This window comes from Chelmon rostratus, chromosome 18, assembly GCF_017976325.1.
Source record: "Chelmon rostratus isolate fCheRos1 chromosome 18, fCheRos1.pri, whole genome shotgun sequence".
Classification (NCBI taxonomy): Eukaryota; Metazoa; Chordata; class Actinopteri; order Chaetodontiformes; family Chaetodontidae; genus Chelmon; species Chelmon rostratus.
The window spans coordinates 11739334-11763779 of NC_055675.1; the positions used below are offsets into that span (position 1 = coordinate 11739334).

The window sequence follows — 24446 nt, forward strand, 5'->3', positions numbered from 1 at the left end:
TAATCAGTCAGCTTATTGACATCGTCCTATCAGTAGTTTACAACAGTGTTTGCCTGCCAAAGGGAAACGGATTGATCAGTGACTGCTAGCTGTGGTAACGGTTAATGAAAGTCGTTTGCTGTGTGATTATACAGTTCATTGGATGTGATTCTCTGACTGTTCGTCGTTGGTTCAGTGTTAAAGTCACTGCTGTGGATTCAAACTAGCTCCATATATGGTCATGTTAACGTCATCATCGCATCGCCTCATTTGCATAGTATTACTGTGGTCATTAGTCTTTGGGGAATTCCTTCGATCTTGCCCAGACTGTACAGCGGTTACCGTGGCAACACGGGTCCTGCTCACCTGGTTCCTAGTCCTCTCATGTCCTGTGCCATTGGTTGTCATGTTATATAACTGATGGTCTGCAATACTACTGCTTTAAGGCTTAACTCTTTCTTTCCCCTCTCTTTCTTCATTCATGCAATAAACTCTAATGGTTTCACTGGCTCCTGCTCCTTTAAAACCTCATCGCTTTTTTTTCTCTCTCTCCCTCTCTGGCCTCTGTGCTTTTTTGCTTTCCTCCCTTTCCTCTTTTCCTCACTCACTCTCTCCATCTCTTGGGCTGGCTCATTGCTTGCTTCCCGCCATTTGATTGGGTGAGTTTCCGTGCTCTTTAACACGCTAATTTCCCACAGTGCACTGCTGCATTGCAGTGGTGCAAGGCAAGCTCAGCTGCACTGTCCCTTCCACCACCAGATGCTTGACGGTTATAAAGAGTCTGTGAAGTAGCAGTGTTACTCAGTGCTTCTTTAGCAATTAACCCTGCTTCACTCTAGCTGCAGTGATTTTGCCCTCATCATAATTTCTCTGCAGCAATCACACACATACATTTAAAACCTCAGAATTTACTAACAAGCACTGAAAATGTGTTCTTGACACTGTACATGTTGTTTTGATGGTAAGAGGCAGCACCATGTGTCACATATACGATCACAAAGTTTGTTTTTTTTTAATTAGACTACTTCTTATTTCCTATGCTCACATCGCAAATTACCATCGTAGTAAGCAGCAGACCCAAGAGATGTCTCCTGTAGCAGATATGACTTTATTAGACACTACAGTTATTTTACACACAGTCTGTACTGAACGACAGACCATTCATCATGATCTTAATACACTGAAATTGGCTATATTGCTATTTGCCATAGATGCTATTTGATTTCTTATTTTATTTTATGATATTAGCCTGCTCTCTAGCTCACAGTGCACTGCTTCTCTCTTCTCTCTGTTGTCATGGAGACATCTATTGGTTGTCATGGTAATCCTCAGTAGTAAGGAGGAGGACATACTGAGTTGTGGTAGAGTGTGAGAATTGCTTGTATTATGCGATGCTGATACCCCCCTCCCTCTCCCCTCCTCTCTACCTCCCTTCCCCCTGTAGTATTTGATGGACTAGGGGATGTAATGAAGCCCACTGTGACCCCTCAGGCGGGTGATGTTGACACCTCCATGGCTAACATGGCAAGTAGTAAGTAGTCATTTAGATAAACTATAGCCATACAGATTTTGTAGTTTTTGTGCGTTAAAGAAATAGTTTGATATTTGGGAAATACACTTCCGGCACATGCTACTAAGCTTAGCTTAGCATAAAGACTAGAAACAGGGGTAAAAGTTAGCGTGGCTCTGTCCAGCTGTAACAAAATCCACCTACCAGCACCTATAAAGCTCACTAATTAAACTTTTTGTCTTGCTTTAGCTTTGTCGTGCTGGTTGACAGATTTTGGTACTTGTGGACATGTTTCCTGTTGTCCTGTCTTCGTGCTAAGCTAGGCTAAATGATTGCTGGCTGGAGCCTTACATTTAACACATGTGATAGTGGTATAAATATGGTCAACTAAGTATATTTCCCAAACTATTCCTTGAAGTATGGGGCTAAAGACAGGCGCCATTAGCCTAAATGCTAGCATAGAGACTGGAAGCAGGGGGAAACAAAGTTTGTCAGGAAATAGTTGCAGCACTTAACACCCAAAGAAACTATAAATTGGTATTTAAACATGTCTGTTTTTTACATGTTAAAGATATTTGGATACAACATGTTAATCAGTGACCTTTAGAGGTGCTGGTAGGCATATTTTGATCTTTGGAGGTAGCTAGCTAGCTGTTTCCAGTCTGACACGAAGCTATGCTAATCGCCTCCTGACTCCAGCTCCATACTTCAACTCGATGTGACCGTGGTATCGAGGGTATGTCTTTTGTCATAATAATGTCAGTAAATGAAAACAGTGATTTTGTAGCACCTCCCTCTCTGTCTGTTTTTGTCTCAGATCTCACAATGGGAACCTCAGCGGCCCCTCAGGTAGCTCCCCCCTGTTGGGGTGCCCCCATGGTAAATGTTGTCTGTGTCTTATAGCATGGAGTGGAGCCGCATGGCAGCGACAGACAGGGACTAGCAGCAATCACAAGCATTGCCTTCATCTGGCTCTCCAGGTTCCAGGTCCAAGCATAGACTAAGGAAACTGAGAGGCATGGCAGTGCAGAAAGAAAACGAGACTTATTGCAAACTATAAGCTAGTACTGTGTACATGCACCTTTAGCAAATTCTGGTAGATTTCAGCATGCAGTCTGGTTCAAATTCATTTTTACATTTCTGGAATATCTACTGGAGAGTGATGAAGTGGCAAATGATAGTGCCAATTTAAGAAGCTGTTGCCTGGAAACAGTTTCTTCTTCTTCTCTCAAGTTCGTATTTTCTTTTAAGACAATCACAGTCCAGGCAAGCCACCTGGTTCTACCCCTCATAGCTGAACTAACCCCTCACACATTTGCTTCTTATGGATATTTCAAAACAGAGATGACTGTGTCATCTGAAGGCTGCCTGCATAAAACTTCCCCCCTGCTCTCTAAATCCATGTGCATGTGTCAATCAAACATGAACTACTTGTAGATATTAGGTCAAGTCAGGGCTTTGGTTGTGTCGTGTTCGTGTCTTCATTTGTTGTGTGCCAGCTTTTGATTGGTGTGTCTTCACCGTCACTTTTGTGTGTTGCTAGAAATTTTTCACACACCATGTTTGTTTTTTTTAACGTGTTTGTGTATTGTTTTGCAGTGTGTGTGTGTGTGTGTGTCTGTCTGTCGTATATGTAGTGTAGTAACATCCCACCTCCCTCTCCCTCCCCTCCACACCTTTAGACCGTACCCATGGGTGTCCCTCTTTTTATGGGGACTTACCCCAGCTTCAGCATGGTAAGAACGCCAGTCCAGCACGGTGTAGTAATGTCCCTGAACCAGTGTGGACACTACTGGACACTGATGGACAATGACCCCCCTCACACCCATCATCAGATGGCCGACATTGTGTCTTACTGTCTCTTTTTTCTTCTGTCCGTCTGTCTCTGTGTAAGCCCGGGGCACCAGGAGCTCCCATGATGCCCATGGTGAGGCCAGGCTTCCCTGCCACGGGAGCGACCCCCGGAGCCCCGGTAACATGCTCCCTCTTACATGGATTATTTGCGCTCAAGACAATTTCATACATTGTACAGATTATGCTCACATTAAAATGAGTTTAAGTGCTAAATGTCAATGTGTCTGCAGATGTCTCCTGGGGTGGCCCAGAGCCCCAGAAAGCCTCCACCACCAAGGAACGCTCTGGATGACCTCAACATTAAGGACTTCATGTAGACTGACTGACCTGTAAAGCCCCGAGGTATATAGAAACAGAAAATAGAAAACTGCAAGCTAGCTTAAGAGCTGAGATGTGTTGTCTTTGATTGTTGTGTCACTGCAGAGGTTATGGAGCAGAATCCTCCATTAGCCACATGTGAGCCATGTTTATCCTACAGTCTTGATTAGCTAACAGGATTAATGCACCCTGAATGTTCTCGACCTTGGGGTCCCAAGAAAAATCTAAGTGATTTTTTTCCTTTATTTCTCATGAAATACAGGATACTTTTAACTCTTCTGGCCTTTAAAAATACTACAGATTACGCAGTTGGAGAAGGAAGAAACTAGTTTTTAGGTTAACCGCTTTAAAACCCATGTCCACACTAACGACATAACCTGTGACAAGAGATCAGAAGTAGGCATCACCCAAAGGGCAACTTTTACATAAAAAGGCCAGTTTACTCATTAAAAGGAGTGATTCTCAGCCTGTGGAAACAGTTGTATAATGTTCTTCTGTGGCTCTGGAAGGAGCTTTGTCATGTCTGAGAGAATAACCTCTCAGGGTTATCTAATCTTGGTCTTGGAGATTACAGATTTATAACAGGAGGCCTCTGTTACAATCTGGAGGTGTGGACTTAAAAAGATGTGGGAATATACCAGGCTGGGAGGTATCAGTGGAAAGATGCTATCAGTGGTGTTATGGGAAATACAGGAACTATCTTAAGCCATACTACTGACTATTATTGAGGCTATCTTACCCTCTGGTGCTTCACTTTTGACTATTTCTTCCATGTCTTACAAGTCTCCCAAGTGAATGGAAGGGAAATAAATCATGAACGGGCCCCTCTGAGAGATCACAAACCGAAAAAACTGCCTTAGTGTTATGATTTCATCACTATCAGCAACGTGTTAATGGACCAGGGTGTAGGATTTAGTGACATGGTGAGGTTGCAGATTGCAGCCAACTGAACACCCCTCCTCCAGTGATTGGTTTTGTCCATTTTGGGCTTCTGTAGAAACATGGTGGTGCAACATGGAGGACATGTGTAATTAAATAGGGGGATGCCAATAGATCCCCCTAAATCCTACACACTGGACCTTTAATGTTTCTGAATATCATTTACTGTCTTTCCAGATTTTATAATTAGACTTCACCTATTTCTATTGAGCTCACTTGTTTTAATCAAGTCTCATTCTCTCTCCCTCCTCTGCAGGTTTGTCATTGTGTCTGGAGCTCTGTGGATGTGGATGTCTGCACTTCCCCACTGCCTTCCCCTCTGTCACACCCCAGCCCCCTCAGCCAACCAGCCATTACATCATCGATCTTTGCCCTCCGACCTCCTACCAGCCGCGACCCCTATAAAAACCCTGCCTTCCTTATCTAATGTGGTAGCACAACTGTGAATGTGAACCCTAGATACAGAAAAACAAACTTCTGTTTATGTGTGTGTGGGTGTGCGTGTAATTCAGTGTTAACCTTTACTTAATATACTACGGAAAAATGAACAAAAAAATAAATAAATGTGTATTTAGATTCATTCTGGATTTCTGCGTATCAGCTGACTTGGAATGGTGGATATATGTTGGTTTCTTTGCGCATCTCCCAGACGAGGACTGTGTTGTTAAATGTGGACTGTGTTCGGTGTGTGTAACTTCACTGGCCAACCCCCACTACTCCCATTCCCCTGCCCCTGTTGTCCAAACTAATACTGAGCTATGTTTATGTCATTAAAAACTTGGTTGTACCTATATCTGCTCGGCCATCCATCCTCCCACCTGTCTACTTCAAGTTTCTGGAGGACAATTCTTGATCAAAATGTACCTGAGAACAACTTGCACTGCAAATCTGGACTTATCATCGACACGTCAAACTGTGTTCAGTTTCATTTTTACTTTTTATCTTTTTTTTGTTTTAGGATCTGTATGAAACATGCAAAAATTTGTGAACTGTGTTCAAATTGACATATGCATTTTAGACTTTTAAATGATAGATTATACATATTTTCTTTAATCTTTATTTTGAGAGAAAAAAAATGTACCATATATTTTAGTTACGTCTGATTATACGGTTGAAAAAAAAAGGCAAGTAGACTTTAAAAAAAGAATTCCCGCCTTGTTTGTACATACCTTTCAATCTGTAATCAGAGGCAGTATTGAATGGAAACGTTGCCCCGAGTGTTTGCTGTTGTGCCCTCTGCTGGTGTGGAGTGATACTGCATCGTAGCATGCGAAACAGGTCAAATCTGGAATGCATTCTAATACTCTCAGAGAGCTTCTTTCCTTGTCTCTGCGTCCACGAAAGGTGACTTAATGCCAGGGTGGAAATCCAAGAGACAAGGAAGCATTTGTGTATGTGATTGGAACGTGGCCTCAGTCCTCTTTGGGTCATTTGTGATGCAGCGGTCAGTACATGTGTTCATGTGCTGTCACTGAAAGTCTGAAGGACTCTCACTGTAAAGCACTCAAGTATACGCTGGATGTTCTGTGTGTTGTTTATTTCCAAAAGTGACTGTATCTTAATCCATTGTGGCATTAACAAAGTGTTGAAAGAAAAATAAAGATGACTATGACACATAAAAACAAAAAGAATGTGGATAAATAATGTTTGCAAAGTATTCATATGAAGGCTGTGCTGTTTTTTCTGTTTTTGTTTTGTTTATTTTGGTTATCATGGATGACATCGTCCTCCCTCCCTCACCCCCCCACCTGCATGTGAGACCAAATGAGATGCAATAAAAGACAAATACAGTGATCCAAACTACCCTCAAGGCTCATTGCTTATCTCTGTTCCGCTTTTGTCGGCTTTGAAAATTCAGCATTTTTTATTTGTTTACGTATCAGCATGAATCATTTCTGTTGACAAGGAAATGTGTTTGTTGCATGACAATTCCGGAAGACAAAATTACAATACAAGATATTATTACTGGCTTTTAAACATCAGGACACCCACACATGTTGTGTAGAACCAGTATTTCCCTTAACGTGAGGTGAAATGAGGTCACCAACAGGTTATCACTAGTTTTACTAATCTATGCCTCTGAAGTAAACAAAGCATAATGTTTACATTGTCTCTTCCTTTACATAATTACATTTCAGAGTTATATAAATTACATGGTCGACAAACAGCTGTGGTGCTTAGAAAAGGTGACAAAGAATTTCTCTCAAAAACAAACTGACAGACTTAACTCACATTCATTTCTTTGAGCACCTGAGGATTTGCTGCATGTGATTTCTTACAGCCACTAAATGAACTGATAAATGGCTAATAAGGTCACAGATCCAGAACCAGAGAAGTACAGCATTCTTGGATTACAGGTTTGCTAATATGGCCTGACAAACTGAAGAGGTGAGCTGGTCTCAGATCTGCATTCCTGTGCCAGTATGTGTAAAACTGCCCAGAGTGAAAGTTTAATCTTAAATTACAGTTAAGTTCAATCCATAAACATTTCTAAGTGTTGAGACAGTTAGAAGTGACCAGCAGAGGCGATGGCTACACACTTTCCACACTTTGGAAATGTATGGAGATAAATTAAGAAAAGATGCATCGGTTTTAATACCCACAGTCTTATACAACATGAAAAAGTTCATAACTTGATGGTTTCATAAATACAATCATGCATTCATGTTAGTGTTAGTCTTCCTAATGTTTGTATTGTAATTTGTAATTTATAGTGATTATAAAAGGTGGAATAATACTTGTATTATACTTATATTAGCTGAGCAGTGAAATACATTAATTTATCTTAGTTTGACAGACAATGAATAGCAAAAGATAAAAATTACACTGATAAATATATATAAACTTGGCAGTGAACTTTTAAAGGGGAACTGCACAGATTTCATACATTAAAGTCGTTGGGTAGTACAACTATATATGTCAAAAAAGTTGTATAAAGCCTGTTGTCCAGAGGGTGCTGTGCGAAAGTTTCCTCAAGTGATGTCACTTGAGTCAGCATCATTAGGTCTAAAGACTACAAGTCTGAAAATGAAAAAAGCGTGCAGAGTGGACTTTGAAAGGGGTGAGTTTACAGAGCTCATAGCCTGGCTCGAGGCTACATTAGCTGCAACTAGCATTAGACACCAGATGCTCTGACCGAATTGTCGGCCGTCGAGTTGCATTGTGGGTAACATAGGTGATTGGTTTTGGCAAGTAGAAAGAATGCATGATATAAAAAAAGCCTCAGATTTCTGGTTCTGCTGCATAGATGATTCATTGTGAGTCAGATAATATCGTTTTAGTTTTAGGTCGACCCCTGCGCAGTTTTGGGTTAGGGTTAGTAAACAAATAAACATGTAAGATAAACATGTGAGGAAAAGATTATGGTTTGGGTTAAAATAACTACTTCCTTAAAACAATTAACACTGACTCTTCGAATCTATCTGTCAAAGCTGGGGTTGGTAACACTGAAGAAAACAACAGCAACAATAAACCATTTTTTTTGAAAGTATCCAACCAAAAAACTACCTCCCTTCATGCCTCCCTCCAAAGTCACCCCCCCTCCAAAACACATGAAGGTGCACCGCCTGAGTACATCACTGTCCACTATATAACTAGCCCATGCCATGTCACATGTAAGAACATAAAAACATACATGGCTATTGTTAGCACTCACAGCCGTCAAGCTAACATGCTAGCATTGGTCTCCAGTCATGTGCAATGAGTGCACAGGCAGAGTGGGTAGGCAGTTAGGTAGACAGGCAGGTAGGTCATCCAATCATTGCATTCCCGCTAAATGAAATGGCAGGATGGGTTTATTACAAGCCTGCAACAGCCACAGATATCGTTTTTTTGTTGTTGTTTTTTGTCAGAGCATTTCATTTACTGATTGCTGTCTGGATGTAAAAAGAATTTTAACAAATATAACATAAAATGCCTCTAAAATACATTATCTACTCTCACTTTAAATGTTGTGACTATTTCACAACTAAGGCTGGTTGGATGCAATGAATAATAAGTTGGCCTAATCATGACAAGGTGTGCATGAAGGCGTGATGCAGCCATGACACATAACCTTTGGATGCGTGCTATTGGCTGTTCTTGAGGAAGAGCACTTGGCTTGGACATCTAGTTCCAATTTGACAACACTGCAGTCTGCACTTTGAAAAAAGTTAGCGTCTTTGTACAAAGCTACGAAGTTCTACTTTTTACTAAAATGTTTTCACCTCACGAGTCAAAGTTCAGGACCAGTCTTGAGATTAAGTGTTTTAGAAGTTTATACATACAGGCCCAGATCTTTGAGTCTCAGGTATTTTTTATCATGTAGATCCATCGCTTTGCAGTCAAACCTCTTTACAGAGACTTGGATCTGCATGGATCCAGTGACAGATCTGGGCATATTTGGGTGGAGTAATCCTCACTGCAACATTGAAGTCCCTCTGCCCACCTCCCTCCACCTCCACCCACTGATGGCCTGAAAACACCCCGATCACCCTCCGCTGCCACTTCCCTTTCCTGCCTGCACCTTTCGCTTCCTGCCTCAGACGAATGTAAACACCTGCGCCTGTGGCGCCCTGCTGCGCGTCACAGTGCTGGTACATCAAATCGTCCGACTCGTTTGCCACGGAACAAAAGCGGTAAACCACCTTCTCTTCTCCACGCCCATCCAACAGGCTTTTGTCGGCGTCATAGCCCGAGAAGTGGATCCGTGCCAGGGGGGCGGCAGACGGCGCCACCCCAAGCTCCATGTACTTTTGTCTGATGGGTCGTCTCAACTCCAGAACGGCGTAATCGTAGTCAGTGGACACTGAGTTGGTGGAGCTCTTGGTTTGGATCCATCCTTGAGGAATCCGGGTTTGTTTAACTCGTGCCCAGCGGAAGACGGGCTGCTTCTTGGGTTCAGGACTACGACGAATACGGCTGAGACTCCGTTCTCCTCCTATCTCTGACTCACCCACACTTCCATCAGCTACACCCTCTTTTCTTCCCCTGCGTCTCCTGCCTTTGCCTCTCTTCCTTCCTCTCAATACGTCTCCATCTATACTATTCTGCTCCTCGCCTTCCTCTACGATCTTCTCCTCACCTCTCCTCCCGCCCCTCCTCCGCCCTCCTCTCCTCCTACCCCCTCTTCTTCTGTTAGCCTTGAGCTGTAAGACCCCTACTCTAACCCTTCTGGCACTCTCTAGGTAGTCCCTCCCATTGTGGATGCAGTGTGCCGCTGTTAGCACATGTTTTGGGGATATCAGGACTCCAGAGCAGCCTGTGGAGAGACGGACAGCAGTAGAAAAAGGGTAGTTGGTGATGAAATGCGAATCAGAGATCACAAAGCGTCCATCTGGTCCATAAACCTGCCGTTTCCTGCGGGTACGCGCCGGTGAGTAGGCTGGCGTTCCTGCAGACGTCTTGTTAAAACCCTGCAAAGTGACATCTGTATGCGTGCGAGTGCCATTCTCATACATTGTCTCATATCCCAGAATCCTCTCCTGCTCAGCCTGGTCCAGAGGCGGTAGACTGCTTTGACACTCTATTCCACACAGGACCTTTGTCCCTCCTTCATCCTCGTCATCCTCCTGCCCTCTGAACAAAGGAGGGTTTAAAGGCTGTGTGTGTGTGTCCAGCAGCACCGGGAGGCTCTGCCTGGTCCACCTGTACGCCTCGCTGTTCTCATCTTTGCCAAGAGCTCCAGAAAGTGTCAGGGCAGCTGCACAGAGCAGCACACACAGGACGTGATTGAGTCCCATCCCACTGAATAAAAAGAGAATACACGGAGATAGAAATGACTAAAACCACAGTGTTAGAGAGAAATACCATGGCTGCAAGCACCTGATACCTGAGAAATGTTATGCATGGACTTTCAGCACTTTGCTTTTATGTTATATGACCAGCAGAGGGCGCACAAGGCTCAATTTCGAAAGAATAAACCCACTGAGGAGCAAAGCGCGACTGATGTCTGTGATATTTGACTTTAAACTGGCATGAGGTGTCTGCAACTAAATTAATAGAGTATATGCTCAAAATGCAGGTAATGCTCTTGTTATTACATGCAACAGCTTACCTTAATGGTCATTTAGGGATGCAACGATTTTTTTTTTACATATTGACTCTTTTTTCATATGTAAGTCTGATATTATTCGGTTAGCCTATTCAAAGAGTTCTGCGTCTTAGAAAATAATTCAGGCCAAGATAGTTAAGAAACAGGACTGTTAAAAAGCGGATACAGATAAAGCAAGTAGACAAAATAAGAGAGCATAGCTTTTATAAACAAGATTAAGAGGAAAGTGAGTGATGTGATTTTATTCGGAAAATTAAATACAAAGCCAAAATTTTCCTACCTGCAAGCATTCATAAAGAATACCCCAAAAACCTTCCGGTGAATGTTCTCCGTCTCATTACTAAAAAATCCTCTCCATTCACGCGGCTTCCAGCAGACTGGGTTCCATCATTTCCTGAGCTCAAAAAAAAAAAAAAAAAAAAAAAAAAAAAGCTGTGCGCTGAGATCCTCGCAGAAACGTGCACCCAACTCTGATGCAGGAAAAAAAAAAGTGACGAGCAAACAAGCAGAAGGGGGGAGTCGAGCATGAATGAGGTGTTTGATCATGTGATGACATTACACTTTGGGTCAAAAGTGGAGCCGCGTGGAGAGAGTTCAGGGTATTTTGTCGCAAATATTTTCATTACGTCGGGAACACGCACAGAACAGTGACGCTTTCAACAGAAAGAAATGAATTTAGATGTAAAGCTATTTACAGACAGCTATTTGCCGACAAAATGTTGCCTTTGAGCGCCTGTTTATCCGGTGCTTTTGCGGTCAAAAGTGCAAGTTTAGATTTATGCCAGGTGACGTTTGAAGCGTGTCCAGTCACACACACACAACGCCACACCTATCAGATCTGGGGAACCTGGACTTTAACCCCTGTTGGTTTATTTTGACAAGCGTCTTTCTGCTTCGTGCAACAAGAGTTCATTCAGTGCAGGAGCTCCTCCTTTCTCCTTGATTAGATGTTAACACCGGCACACACGTGCGCGCGCGCGCACGTCAATCAAAGGCTCAGTTATTCCTGTCATCATACTGACAGATGATGTTTGTGCACTTGCAAGAATGGCTGGATTTAAAACACCTGAGAGTTTCTATTGCAGACACCATCTGCAAGCTGACACTCACAGTTCACTCTCGGCCCTGGGAACAGACCTCAGAGGACATCCTGGAGCTTTCGATCTTATCACATGATCTTCCCCAGCAGATGGAGTTTGCCCACATTGTCTCTTGGTAAATTTTCTTAAACTCAAAAGTCACCGTAAGTCATCTGCTGTTCCCAAGAATGAACGCTGGATCTCAGATTTCAGCCATCGTGAACAAGAAGTCATTTAAGTGCTGACAAAACAGGAATTTGAACATCTACAATTCTACAAGTGGGCAAAGTCAACCGGCTGAAGTTCATGTAAAAAGATCGAAAGCTCCAGAACAGCTACTGAGCCACCTCTAAATGGACCTTGTGGTGAGATTGCTTTGTGAAAAAACAGTGAGTTTTGTTAGAATATTTTTAAATTGTCAGTTGTAATATATTATTATATTATATTTGGGTAAAAGCACATGTGTGCATATATATTCTATAATACAAACATGATTTTGGATATGAAACAAATTGGGATTATTGTGTGGGAAATTATTTTACTTTCAGTTTGAATATGTGGCACGTTCAACGCTGCTCAGGTTAGCAGTGCGCATGGTTTTATACATTCCACTTTGACTGAAGCAAAGGGCAACGTTTTGTTCCACAGCACAGTTAATCAGTGCACAACGTTCAGCTCCTCTGCCAGCAGGTTTTGCAGCACGGAACAACTCAGCTCTACTGTGGTCACATCTAACATCTCCTCCTCTCCTGGACATCCACCTCCTGCCTCCTGGGACTCCGCTTCCTGCTGGGAGTTCCTGGAAACACCGCCGTGAGCATCCTCAAACCAAACAGGCAACACCTGTCCAGTCTGAGCCAGACTCTGATGCTGAATTTTGCCATGTCAGACCTGATCAGCCTGCTCGCCCTGCCCCTGAGGATTCATGCTTTTCTGTACAGCTGGCCCCTCTGCCCGGTGGCCTGTAAGCTCCTAACGTATTTCATGTACTGCGGCCTTTGTGGTAGCTGCTGACTGTATTGGTACCTGTAGGTGCTGTACATGCATGTTTACATCATCCAATTGGAGGAGGCTGCTGGTTCTGCTCTGCCCGGTTGCCATGATCCTATCCATTCCTGCTTTAGTGGTCCAACTGCTGATCACAGACTAGCATAGTACATTAGGCAGCTTTCTTCAACACCCAATAGACGACCCAGCGAGTCACAAGTATCAGTGACCTTTTTAGTCCTATGGATGCAACATCATGTCATCAGTGTGCTTGGTATTGCAGCTATTTCACTAAACAAAAGGAGCCAGCTGAAGGTTTGCAGCGACAGCTGGAACATCACAGAAGCACTGACATTTTCAATAGCGGCCTGAATTTACTCCTTTAAGCATTTGTTTGCGTGTGCCAAAAAACTGAACAGAAATATTGTAGTCAATGCAAAAGCCCGCCGTGATGAACGATCGATGAAAAGCCACCAGATATCCGTGCAGAGAGCAGCACAATGAAGATGGTGACGTCTGGAGAAATTCTTTTAGTTTTCATGGAAATAGAAAAAGGTGTTTTTAGTCAAACAATTTCATCTCCCCCTGCGGATACACAGTCTGAGGGTGTGGTTCTCCTATTTGTCACAGAGAGCTGTGTGGGATTTGTGGTTAAATGATTAATTTTGAAGTTAAGCAACATCTCCACTCAAATCAGCTGTGCGCTGATTGCAACTGGTCCTCAGCCAGAGCAGTAAAAATAGAGGTTGGAATGAATCAGGCAAAAGAGCAACGTGGAAATGAGAGATTCTACTGAATTTCCAACACAAAACCTGATTTCCTGTTTGCTCTGCATTGAAGTCTGACCACATACTCTTTAGGGAAATTAGGTTATAGCTCAGTAAATCTACATGTATTGAAAGTTCAGACTGAAGGCAAAAGGGGCCCAAATCTGATTTATATTCCCTCATGAGACTGAGAACAGTGTGAACAGCACAAATCACATGGAACCTGATCTTTCCAGTTCTGATTTAGGCCACTTTCACATGTACTCCTAAATTACATACAGGTCTGAGTGGATGTGTGGAAAGATTGTCCAGCTGCATTATCCAGCACTGTCAGATAATGCAATTGCTTTTCACTTCTAATGACATTGTCTCTGTAAGCATCTTAGCTTTTATGGGAGCAATCCAGTCAGAGGAAGCAACTGTTAATGAAGATATTGGATAAATATTTGTGTTGGAGTGCATCCACTGAGAGGAATGACCATTTGTCTCAAATGTTTAGCAACAGGCAGACACCAGAGAGAGCAAGACACTGATAATATGAGCAGATGTGTAAACTCTTTCACTCCTTCTTCCTTCTTTTGTTTCGGACCACCGGAATCGGGACAGATTTCTAGGTAGCCTATACAGCTCTAACGCTGCACACTTTGTGTTTTTTTTCACTCCAATAAACTGTGCTAAAGCATTCTAACACATCATTTTAAATATATGCAAATAAAAATACAGCGGGAGTATTATACAATGATACAATGCAAGTAACAAGGCTTCTGTCTTAACCCTACTCATTAACACTTTGTATTGTGTTTGTTTAATCTGTATGAAAGCCAAAGTGTAGAAACAACAAATATCTGTTGTAAAGCGGGCTTATGGGTCAGACTATTTCTTGATTGGGACCAGCTGCCAGGCAGCCAGCAGACACTCCAGGAAGTAACCGGTACAAACAAGATCCACCCTATTAACTGGTTAGCATTGCAGGTGCTGATAGGCGGAGCTTGTTACCTTTGGAGAGAGCCAGGCTCGCTGTTTTCCCTTGTTTCCTGTCTTTGTGCTAAGCTAAGCTAACTGGCTGCCAGCCTTTGCGTCATATTTATCATGCAGACATGAGAGTGGTATGGAGCTTCTCATCTAATTCTTAGCAAAAGAGCGAATAATGGGGGCATTCATTTTCATTTCACTGCTGCAATTTAGTTGCCATCAACTACTTTCAAAAAGAAGTCGAGTAGCCGAGTAATCGCAGGAGATAAATCATATATTTTCAGCCAATAACATCAAAAAGGTGACAAATACAACCAGTAAAGGTGGGACCTAACTGCATCATCACTGTTTTATTAGTGCATTATCTGTTCAAATTATTACTGATGTATGAATGTATGAGAAGAGTTTTCCTGATGTAGTTGGTTTAGTTGGAGCTCATCTGGTTTATATACTGTTTGGTCTGAAACAATGCATGTACAACATCCCCCTGTAAACTAGGAGTAGAGTTAATACCTCACATTTGTTCTCATGATCAGTACTTGATTAGACACAGCTGTTTATGGTCCGCGCTGTGACCTCGGCCTTTGTCTGTGTGCTCAAACCGTGACGTCTTTTCAGTGGTATATGTACAGTGGTCCAGCACAGTAGCATTGTGCTTCCAACGATAACTTCTCTGTTATTGCAAAAGGTTTCACTTCATTTTTCTTTATGGCCTTTGTGACTATACTTAGTAACTATGCAGATGATCTTAATAAAGCTCTGTGTTGTTCTTCTGCTGATGTGTCTCATGATAGTTGTCTCCATCCATCACAGCATCTTTTTCTTCTCCCCGGCCCTCACCTTGTGTGCTTTCTTTTCATTAATTTCCGGCGGGACTGGAGCTGACACTTTGATTTGTTTGGTGAACCAGGAGGTCCGGGAGTGTCTTCCCCTGTGTGTGTGTGTGTGTGTGTGTGTGTGTGTGTGTGTGTGTGTGTGTGTGGTTGAGTTGCGGGGCTTTTTCCTGCAGTGATGCTGCAGGTCATGCCCTCAGAGGCTGAGGAGGTGCTATCATTTATGTCCTCTCCTCAGGCTGTGTGGACGGCAGTCTGGATCAACTCATGGCCGTTTTTGTGCTGAATTGTCTAGACAACACTGTTAATAAAAAACCAGTCCAACCAAGGGGTCAGGACTGCTGCGGGAGAGATCTTTGTGTATGTGCTGGTTGTGACTCAGTATTTCCCCCAGCTGCTCCTTTGGGCCCAGGCTGGGTTTTCTCTGGCCAGTTCTCAACAAAGAAAGCATCCCTTTCCCATGCGAGAATGACTTCTCCTCTAAATTCACTGTATGTACTGCTGCCAAGACGCTGGCTTCATGCTCTGCAACACACACTTTTGAATCATCTGAAGGGGGTTATCTCGACCCTCGGCAGACAAAGGAAGAAAACATCTTTTTTAATTGCACGCGCATGCCGAGAGGCTTGTGTGGTGGCGTGTTTGTGTGTGAGCATGAAAACAAAATGAAAACAACCTCTGAGCGAGCTATGTTTGTTTTGTTGTTTCTCCGTCAATGCGCTACATGCAGCTTGGTGAAAAGAAGCAGCGTTTCATCACGGAAAGCAGAAATTATGGTGTAATTATGGCCGCGATGCCTATAAATCACATCCAGCGCTTTGTGCAAATTATAATAAGATTTTAGTCACACAGATTGCACCATGATAGATTCCATCTCACTGCTAAATCCATCTAATCAGGCAGTATTTACAATAACAGCAGGCTTATTCCTGTTTTTACTCAACAGTCTGCTGTTGGATTAATAGTTCCGCATTTTGGGAGCTCTCTTGCCGAGAGCTGGATGAGAGGATTGACGCCACTCTTGTGCCTGTGATGGAAGTGAAGCTAAAGCTAGGAGCCAGTTAGCTTAGCACAGAGACTGGAAACAAGGGCAAACAGCTAGCTGGCAGTAGACACAACTCCAGGAAATTACAGGTCATTACCAAGAAATATGTTGTTTTCACTCTTCGGGTTTTGTAGACTAAACAAATGTGTTATAACATGTTAATTAGGGAGGGTTAGACGTGCTGGGAGGTGGATTTTGTTGCCTTCAGGCAGAGCCAGGCTAGCTGTTTCCCCATTTCCAGTCTTTATGCTATGCTAAGCTAGCTGTCTGCTGGTACAGTAGCTTCACACTTAGCGTACAAGCATGAGAGCAGTGTCGATCTACTCATCTGACTCTAGGTAGGAGAGCGAAGAAGAGTATCTCTCAAAAAAGCTAACTCTTCCATTTAAACAAGGCTTTTCTGTGTGTGTCTTTGGAAAATAATTGGTTTTAATTAAATGCCTTCATCTAAATTAAAACATTCGGTCATCTTAAGATGAAAAAAAATGCTATGCTTATCTTAGAAAATTAAATAAGCTAACATGTGGGAAGCAGGATGCTGATACTGTGACGTAATGAGAATTTTATAAAGTACTCTGGGTCAGGTCTGTGGAGGACTAGTGATAACAGATCCAGTTATTGCCCTGGGATGGTAGATGACTCACTGTTGCCTGCTCATTCTTCTCTTCTCACGCATCTAGGATTTGTTGTCCTTTTCCCCTCTCCTCATCCCTCAGTTACTAATCTGTCCTGCCCCATCCTGCCCTTTCTTTCACTCCATCTCCTTTCTTTCTATCAATTTTATTGAAAAACTTGTGTCTTTCCCGTTCTGTCTTTCTCTACTCTTCCAGCTGGCAGTATTCACATAGCAGCCAGGTGCCGAGACAGATATATCACTGAGACGAAAGAGCTGAGAAGAGGAGCTGGTTTATCTTGGCTCTCTGCACCTCCCTGTGATGGAGTTTTGCTGGTTCCTGTCCAACTTCAAATCTTAGTTTTAGTGGGATTTTGCAGCTAAGTGGAAAGTTTCCCCCTCAGCTCAGTCTAATTAGAATATTCAGGCTTGGTGAGACCTGCTGAGTCGGGGTTGTGATATTTGTGATAAAGTGGCCTTGGGATGCTCTGATATCTCCAGCTGCAAGTATAAATCAACAGAACTATGTAAATATAGTGACTTGTTGTAAATACAGCCTTTCTTTTCAAAAGTTTGTTTGGGGAGAAAAAGTTTATGAGATGAAACAATCTGAAAAATATTTTGACATGACTGTGTGGGTGTGTATGTGTGTTTGGTTAATTCTTCATGTGCACACATGTTGCTGGGTGAGTTTTATGTAGACAGAACATTCCAGGCGATTTGCTTAAGAGTCACAGAGACTGCCAGGTATTAACATGCATGCACTCAAAGCTGTAATTATGCCATAGCATTAAGTACCTCCCAGATTAAACCAAAATATTGGTTTAAACACAATTACAACAGTGTTGCCTATCAGTGTTCTGCTATAATAATAATATTGCTCTGGTAGCTGCTGCAAAAGCCTGCAGGGAGCAATGGAGGATGTTTCGCTTCTAATTTGTTTCCTTTACGGGGGACAGAGAAAGTAAAGATATGTGACCAGTGGAGTTTTGACATTGAAGACATCAAGAAACAAAGCAAACTCAGATATTTTTGGTGCTGGAAGAAGTATTCAGATCTTAAGTACATGTACTAATGCCAAACTGTAAAAATAACCCATTATAGCTAAAAGATCTGGATTAAAAATGCTTTTTAGGTAAAAGTACTGATACCATACACCATATTTTAAATAAGAGTATGCAAGTGCAATGAAAAAAAATGTACTTAAAGTAATTAAAGTTAAGGTTCTCAATGCAGAAAAACATCCCCTGTGACTGTTATATTATCATTAGATTATTATTAAATGCGCACTAATGCAAAAACAGGATTTTACTGCTGCAGCTGGTTGAGGTGGAGCTAAATTTTTAAATATTTCATTTGCAACTGTGATTATTTTCATTATGAATTTGGTTTGTAAAAAATTTGTCCCTCAAAATAACCCAAAGCCTTTGAGTTTGTTTCGTCAAAACGAAAACTAAATTAAGATAAGGAAAAGCAGCAAATCGTCATATTCGTGAATCTTAATTAATTAAAACCTAAACCAACTAATTGCTTATCTTTTTTTTTTAATTTGTTTTGTATGCAAATATCTTAATTTAGAAAGTATCTAGTGATGAAGCTCTCAGTAATTGCAAGTAAAAAGTACTATATTTCCCCCTGAAATATCGCAAACTCACTCAAGTGCATCAAATTTGTACTTAAGTGCAGAACCTGAGTAAATATACATTGTTACATTTTACCACTAGATATAATGCACATATCTTGAAGCAATCTTGAAGATTGTGGCCTCATGCATGTGACTGACTGAATGGTGAGAGGAAATGCTCTGGATGCGCATGCACAATGACACCATGCTGCAAGTATGAATACTGACCCACAGGCTTTGCATTTGTTTGTTAAGCTTTTATGTGCTTGCATCAAGAAAATACATTTGATGCACATAACACACACCTGCATCCACTTATATATGCTATTACGCTCACAAGCACAGACATTCATACACACCCCATTTTCAGTGCAGACCCAAATACGTACATAGTATGTCTGTTACAGCTGTGAATGCCTATTTTGAAACCATGGACCTCAGCCATGATAAATAGCTGCTGAGTAACTGTGATTCGTCTTGTGCATCTAGACGACAGTGTAAACACATACATCTTAAAGCCTTTTACTGGGTGACATAAAGAAAATCCCCAAAAAATCCTGGATGAAAGGCAAGCCTGCATTAGCCTGAAATAATCCAGACATCCAGTAAAGTGTACCGTAAAGCAGCCTTCCAGAAACTCCTGTTTTCATTTGAATGAGATCTGACGTTTCTGAAGCACCAGTTCAGGGACATTCAGCCTCAGTTCCTCTATAACTTACAACAGGGAATTTACTACAGCTGCTTATAGACGTCTTCATGGGACATCTTCTCAGAGAAACATAAACAAATCCCCCACAGCTCTGAAACGAACGGAGAACATTGATTTTATGGCCGATTTGAGCTCAGTGTGTTTTCCAGCTTTCTGCAGTCTCAGTGGAAGATTTATATTGCAGGTCATAAGAAGGGCTGTTCTGTAGGAATAGGTGTATACTTTCCTGGCCAGTGTAGCTCTCAACTAACAGAACACAGTGTTGTGCTGTGGACTAAACTGGAGAGGACGGAGACAGCAGATACAGAATCTGTAAATCCTTAGAGGGTTAAAGATGCTATAAGTCACAAGTGTAAAGTTTGGACAATAGCCGGATAACAAATCATGGATAAAATAGTCTATCTCACAATCTAATTATATAGTAATTTAAAAGCAGTATTAACTGTCCTTTTAGCTCTGTTTTTGGTCTCCACCAACTCTTGAGGGAGCCTGGCTCTTAACTGCTATTGTCACCATCTAGGTTGTCGCTAACTGTGCATGTCTGCATGTTGGTTCTGAGCAGGTAGCGTAGCGTAGCGTTAGCTGCTGCTGGAAACAATACTGATGAGACTGCTGAGATGATTACCAACCAAAGCAATGAGTTAAAAGATGCTAAGACTCTATAGAGCTGAGAGGAACTGAGCGACCCTTTTGCACAAAAGCAGTCGTGATCCATAGTTAATATAAAAATATTGATTATTGCAGGCTTAAGAGTGTTTTTACATTTTGCTAGCATAGCGTGCTACTACTAAAAGTATGTTGAGCATACACAGTCAGAGGGTCTAATGAAAAAAGCACACATTTATTGGCATCTCCAGCTGATCAAATGGGCCCAAGATGCAGGCTAGATGGAGACCCTGCTGGAAAACATCAAAGCCGATGGGCATGCTATATTTAATTTTGCTGCAGTCATGTCTAGTTATGTTGAATGTAGCAACAAATTGTGTACATAACGAGGAAAAAATGCAAGATTGCTTGACATTGCTTATTATCAACACTGCAGCTGGCTTTTTGTACATTAGCTGTTTTGGATCATCAGCTTGAGATTTCACTGTCCTCGCTGTCTTAAAATCTATTGAACTATCAAAACATGATGCCATTTCATTTAGAAAACATCTGTGAAGGCTTCCTGTCATTGAATGTTCTCAAGTCTTGGTGCAACAATAAGCAAAGTTCTGAAAAACAAGCTGACGTGTGCACTGACTGTCATCATGTTATCACTCCAACAGGAGGAGGTTTTGTTGTTTCATCATTCCAAATCAAAACAGATGTGTGTGTGTGTCTGTTTGTGGGAGTTGGACGCCCATGCTGCTGTTGGTATGTCTCTCGGTGTGTGTGAATTTCTATCTTTCTGAGTTCATTTCCCTCTGTTCCAGCACAAGTGTGTGTGGTCCCAGGTTCTGTTTATAGACTCTCTGCCATGATAAGGGTCACTTACTGTTGTTGTATTTACTCTCCTGTATCACTCAGCGCTATGCATCACAAAGTCTGACCGCCATATGTTTACCAGTTGACCAGATCTGAAGACATGTAATCCTCAAATTAACCTGGACATTGATGCGTGACAAGACAGGCCAGCCCTCACTCAGAAAAAGCAGGTTTTAGTCAGGAAGAAAGTGCTTGAATAAGCTGCTAAATTCCTACCAGCTTCAGAGGCATTGATCTATGTGTGACACAAAACAATGTCTACTCGCCATCCTCATCACAAGTTGCCTAAAGTAAAGCTCTCAGGAAAAAACAAAGAAAAACACTGAATGTTGTGCAGCAGAAGGTTGACCGCAATCCCAAACTCCAAACTGTTTATGTGTTTTAGAGGAGAGATTGCTAAGTTATTGCATTAAGCAATATACAATATGTTTCTTAATATGTATTACATGGCCATGGTCATACTTGGTGCATGTGGGCAAGTCCGGGTACAGGAAATCTTACTTCAGCATATAAAAATATCTTAGTTGCTAGTGTTTGCAGCAGCAGTTTGTGGAAGAACCCTTTCCTTCTTCACCTCCCTGCACAAAGCCAGGTCCATCAGAAACTGTTTTCCCAGTCTGGTGTGAAGGAACTTGACCGGCCTGCACACGGCCCTGATCTAAACCCCATCCAGCACCTTTGGGATGAACTGGAATGCTGACTGCGAGCCAGGCCTTATCAGCCAGTATCAGTGCCCATCCTCTCTAATGCTCTTGTGGCTAAATTGGAGCGAATCCCTGCAGCCAGGTTCCAAAATGTGGTGGAAAGTTGTCTCAGAAAAGCAGAGGCTGTTATAAAAGCAAATTGCTGCTCATTTTTTGGGAATGATTTGTTCAATAAACACATATGGGGGTCAGATTCAGGTGTCTGCACATTTTTGGACGTGGAGTGTATGCCTGTGTCTCTCTCCTTGCTGAATCAAGTGCCTCTGCCTGTTTGCTAAAAGGTGAAAAAGTTGACTCGTCAATGTAATAAATGAGGACTGCAGTCATGGGCGATTTACTCACTCCTGCCCTGTTAAAACTGGGAGGTTAATTGAATCCGTATTCCTCTTTAGCTAAAACTCATCAGCTGGGGAGTCGTAGTCTTGGTGTAATTACAACATCTGACATCTTGGAAAATAAAATCTGTGTATTATATTAATAGCATATGTACTGAAGTTAAGCCACGAGTTGAAGTTTGAGGGGAAAATAATGGCCTCTCTGGAGTTTTCCTTAGGAACTAATCTGGGATGAAAACAGGTTATTTTTGATTCACACAAGAAACAGGCCAATATTTTTCTTGGACTACTGTGCAGAAGACAGACCTTTGCAAAACTGCATTTTGTCTGAGGGTGCGGTGTTAAATAACACGTGTTGTTAGCACGATTATGAGGATTTCGTCCCTTGAAAAGTGACACTGACTCGTATCATCTTCTGCATGCTAAGCTTACATCAGTGTAATTCGAGGGCAATTTTGCTGCATGGTAATCTGGCCTCAGACACGACGCCCTCTGGCCGGTGAAGCTCTCAGATTGTGATTTAGCAGAAGATGCACAAGCCAGTTCACACTGACAGAGCACGTTGCTTCTGTTTCCAACTCCTACAAAGGATATATGAGAGATGATGGCCGACAAGTTCAACCAACTTCTGTGGAAACTTTTCCACTACAGATTTGATTTACTGCCATGCATCTCTTATGTTTCTATTAACAACGCACGCTTTTAAACTGGGCACATCTAATGTGAGCTATATTTAGCCTGTGCATGTTGAATCTGTGGCACTGAATAAACAGAGAGTTTGGCTGCTGGCAGGTATAGTCTACATGGTCAAACCTACTATATTTGCAAAAACTTTATTTTGGCAGTTAGCCCAGTCTTTGTGCTGGATCATGCTATAGCTTTGACAGCCTTCCAGCTTGTTTGAGGATGTAGGAGGATTCATTGTTTTGGGAGCGCAGCAGAAAGTTCCACTCGGCCATGTGAGATAGTGGGAGACAGTTTGGCAAGGTGAAGACTTCATACTGAATACATAATGACACACGGTTAAATCATCCATCTCTCTACTGTATGTTTTTATCGTCTCTATCTGGATCCATCTGCATGGAAATGATAGTCAGCTTCGTTGCCAAGGTGCACAATACACAAACAACTGGCGTCACAGCCAGGGATCACTTGATTTTTATTTGCAATTTCTCTGTCCTTGTATGCCCTCTGTACTGAATGTCCGCCACTCGTTCTCTCAATTGCTTTATTTTATAATTCATTATTTTTCTGACCACCAAACACTTGTTGGCTGGAGATAACAAAACCCAAAGCTTTTTTTAGTTTAGGTTACAATCATTTTTAGCCACTGCTCCACTTCAGCTCATTTTATTTAGCCTAAAATTACAACCAAAAGAACACAAAAACATAAATCTGCTATACGTGGTTCCACTTTTAGACCATTCCATTAGCCAAAACGAAGAGATGTAATAAAAACTCTTTAATATCTTCTGCACAAGAACAAAATTTCATCTATTTTATATCATTGTTCAGAAGCAAACTTATTCTTTCACTTGCACAAACCAAGTTTTTACCTTTGTTTTGTATTTGATGCACATTATGGCCTTTGTTTAATAATCTTATGTTTCTGTTCCACTGCTGCACAAACAATTGCCCTGCAGGGGCAAATAAAGTGATTGATTGAAGTGACTGAGGGGCCAATATCAGCATGGGCTGCTGGGAAGGAAAATGCAAACTGAACTATTAATCTGGACTGAAAAAAGAAAGGAGAGTGAATAAAAATAGGAGCTAGAACAACAACAAAGAGAACAAAAAAACGTGTTCTTTACACTGCTGACACAGATACTTGAACTGTAGCTGGCTGAGGCTCTAACAGGAAGAATGATAATGAGGTGAAATAACACGCAGCTGTGGATCTTAATCTGGTTTCTCACATTCGAGTCTTTTGCACATTGCATTATTGGGTTTCACAAAACCTCCATCAGCCAACTGTCAGGGAATTTTGATTGATTTCCTTTTTAAATGTTTATATGCATCAGAATGACCTGAGATCATGTCCTGTCCATTGCTTTCACTTTTTGGTAGTTTGATGACGGGGTGATGGCTTAATCACTTGTTCTACGATACTTAAATTAGGGTAAAAATAACAAGGTTGATCAGTGTTGCATTTAAATCAGCTGTTGGAACAGAAAGCGAAGGTACTGGTCCAACTCAGCATGTGCAGGCTGCGTGCCGAAGTCATCTATTACTTTTAATGAAAGATATTCCATCTGGTGTAATGCTCGCCGTTTCTCACCCACTGCACACATGCAAAGACACCAATACACACACAAGACACACTCCTGACCACAATCAACCTTCAAGTGTTTTTTCCTCTCTGATCCAAACAGGAAAGGCTCTGATTATAAACACACAGCAATTATTTATGAGGCAACAGCAAAGAAGCCAGTCCAATAAATACTCTTCATGAAGCACAGTCCAGGAACGACAGACAGTTGATCGTGGAGTGCAAGTGATCACTGAAAGCTGCTGGTGGTCCCCTGGCCATGTCAAAGTTTGGTACGGATGTGGATGTAAGACACATACGACTGGAAGGTTACAGTTACATTCATACAGTCACAAACAAACAGAAACAGAGGTACGAATCTCACTCCAGTCACAAAATCATTGCGATTGGCTGCTCCACCAGAACGCATGC

The 24446-nt window shown here is 42.0% G+C and overlaps 2 protein-coding genes and 1 pseudogene across 7 annotated transcripts in view; 2 read left to right on the forward strand and 1 right to left on the reverse strand.

The window, feature by feature from the left end:
• Window positions 1-6391, forward strand: part of snap91b (synaptosome associated protein 91b) — a 25000-nt gene extending 18609 nt beyond the window's left edge. For 2 of the 6 annotated variants that reach the window (XM_041958980.1, XM_041958975.1), the window contains 5 exons: window positions 1424-1510; window positions 2307-2368; window positions 3384-3461; window positions 3574-3685; window positions 4857-6391. In XM_041958980.1, the coding sequence (XP_041814914.1) occupies window positions 1424-1510; window positions 2307-2368; window positions 3384-3461; window positions 3574-3660 (314 nt within the window). In that variant the 3' untranslated portion in view covers window positions 3661-3685; window positions 4857-6391. The remainder of the gene's footprint in view (window positions 1-1423; window positions 1511-2306; window positions 2369-3383; window positions 3462-3573; window positions 3686-4856) is intronic. The other 4 variants (XM_041958976.1, XM_041958977.1, XM_041958978.1 and 1 more) reach the window with 4 other exon arrangements.
• On the reverse strand, window positions 6349-10978 carry LOC121622123 (serine protease 23-like). Its single transcript, XM_041958981.1, has 2 exons — window positions 10912-10978; window positions 6349-10324 (listed from the first exon to the last, which is right to left on the reverse strand). Exons 1-2 carry the CDS (start codon window positions 10923-10925, stop codon window positions 8923-8925), a joined length of 1416 nt encoding a protein of 471 aa, XP_041814915.1. The 5' UTR covers window positions 10926-10978; the 3' UTR covers window positions 6349-8922.
• A 680-nt stretch (window positions 10979-11658) lies between these two features.
• Window positions 11659-13069, forward strand: LOC121622413 (annotated as a pseudogene).
• Window positions 13070-24446: the final 11377 nt, after the last annotated feature.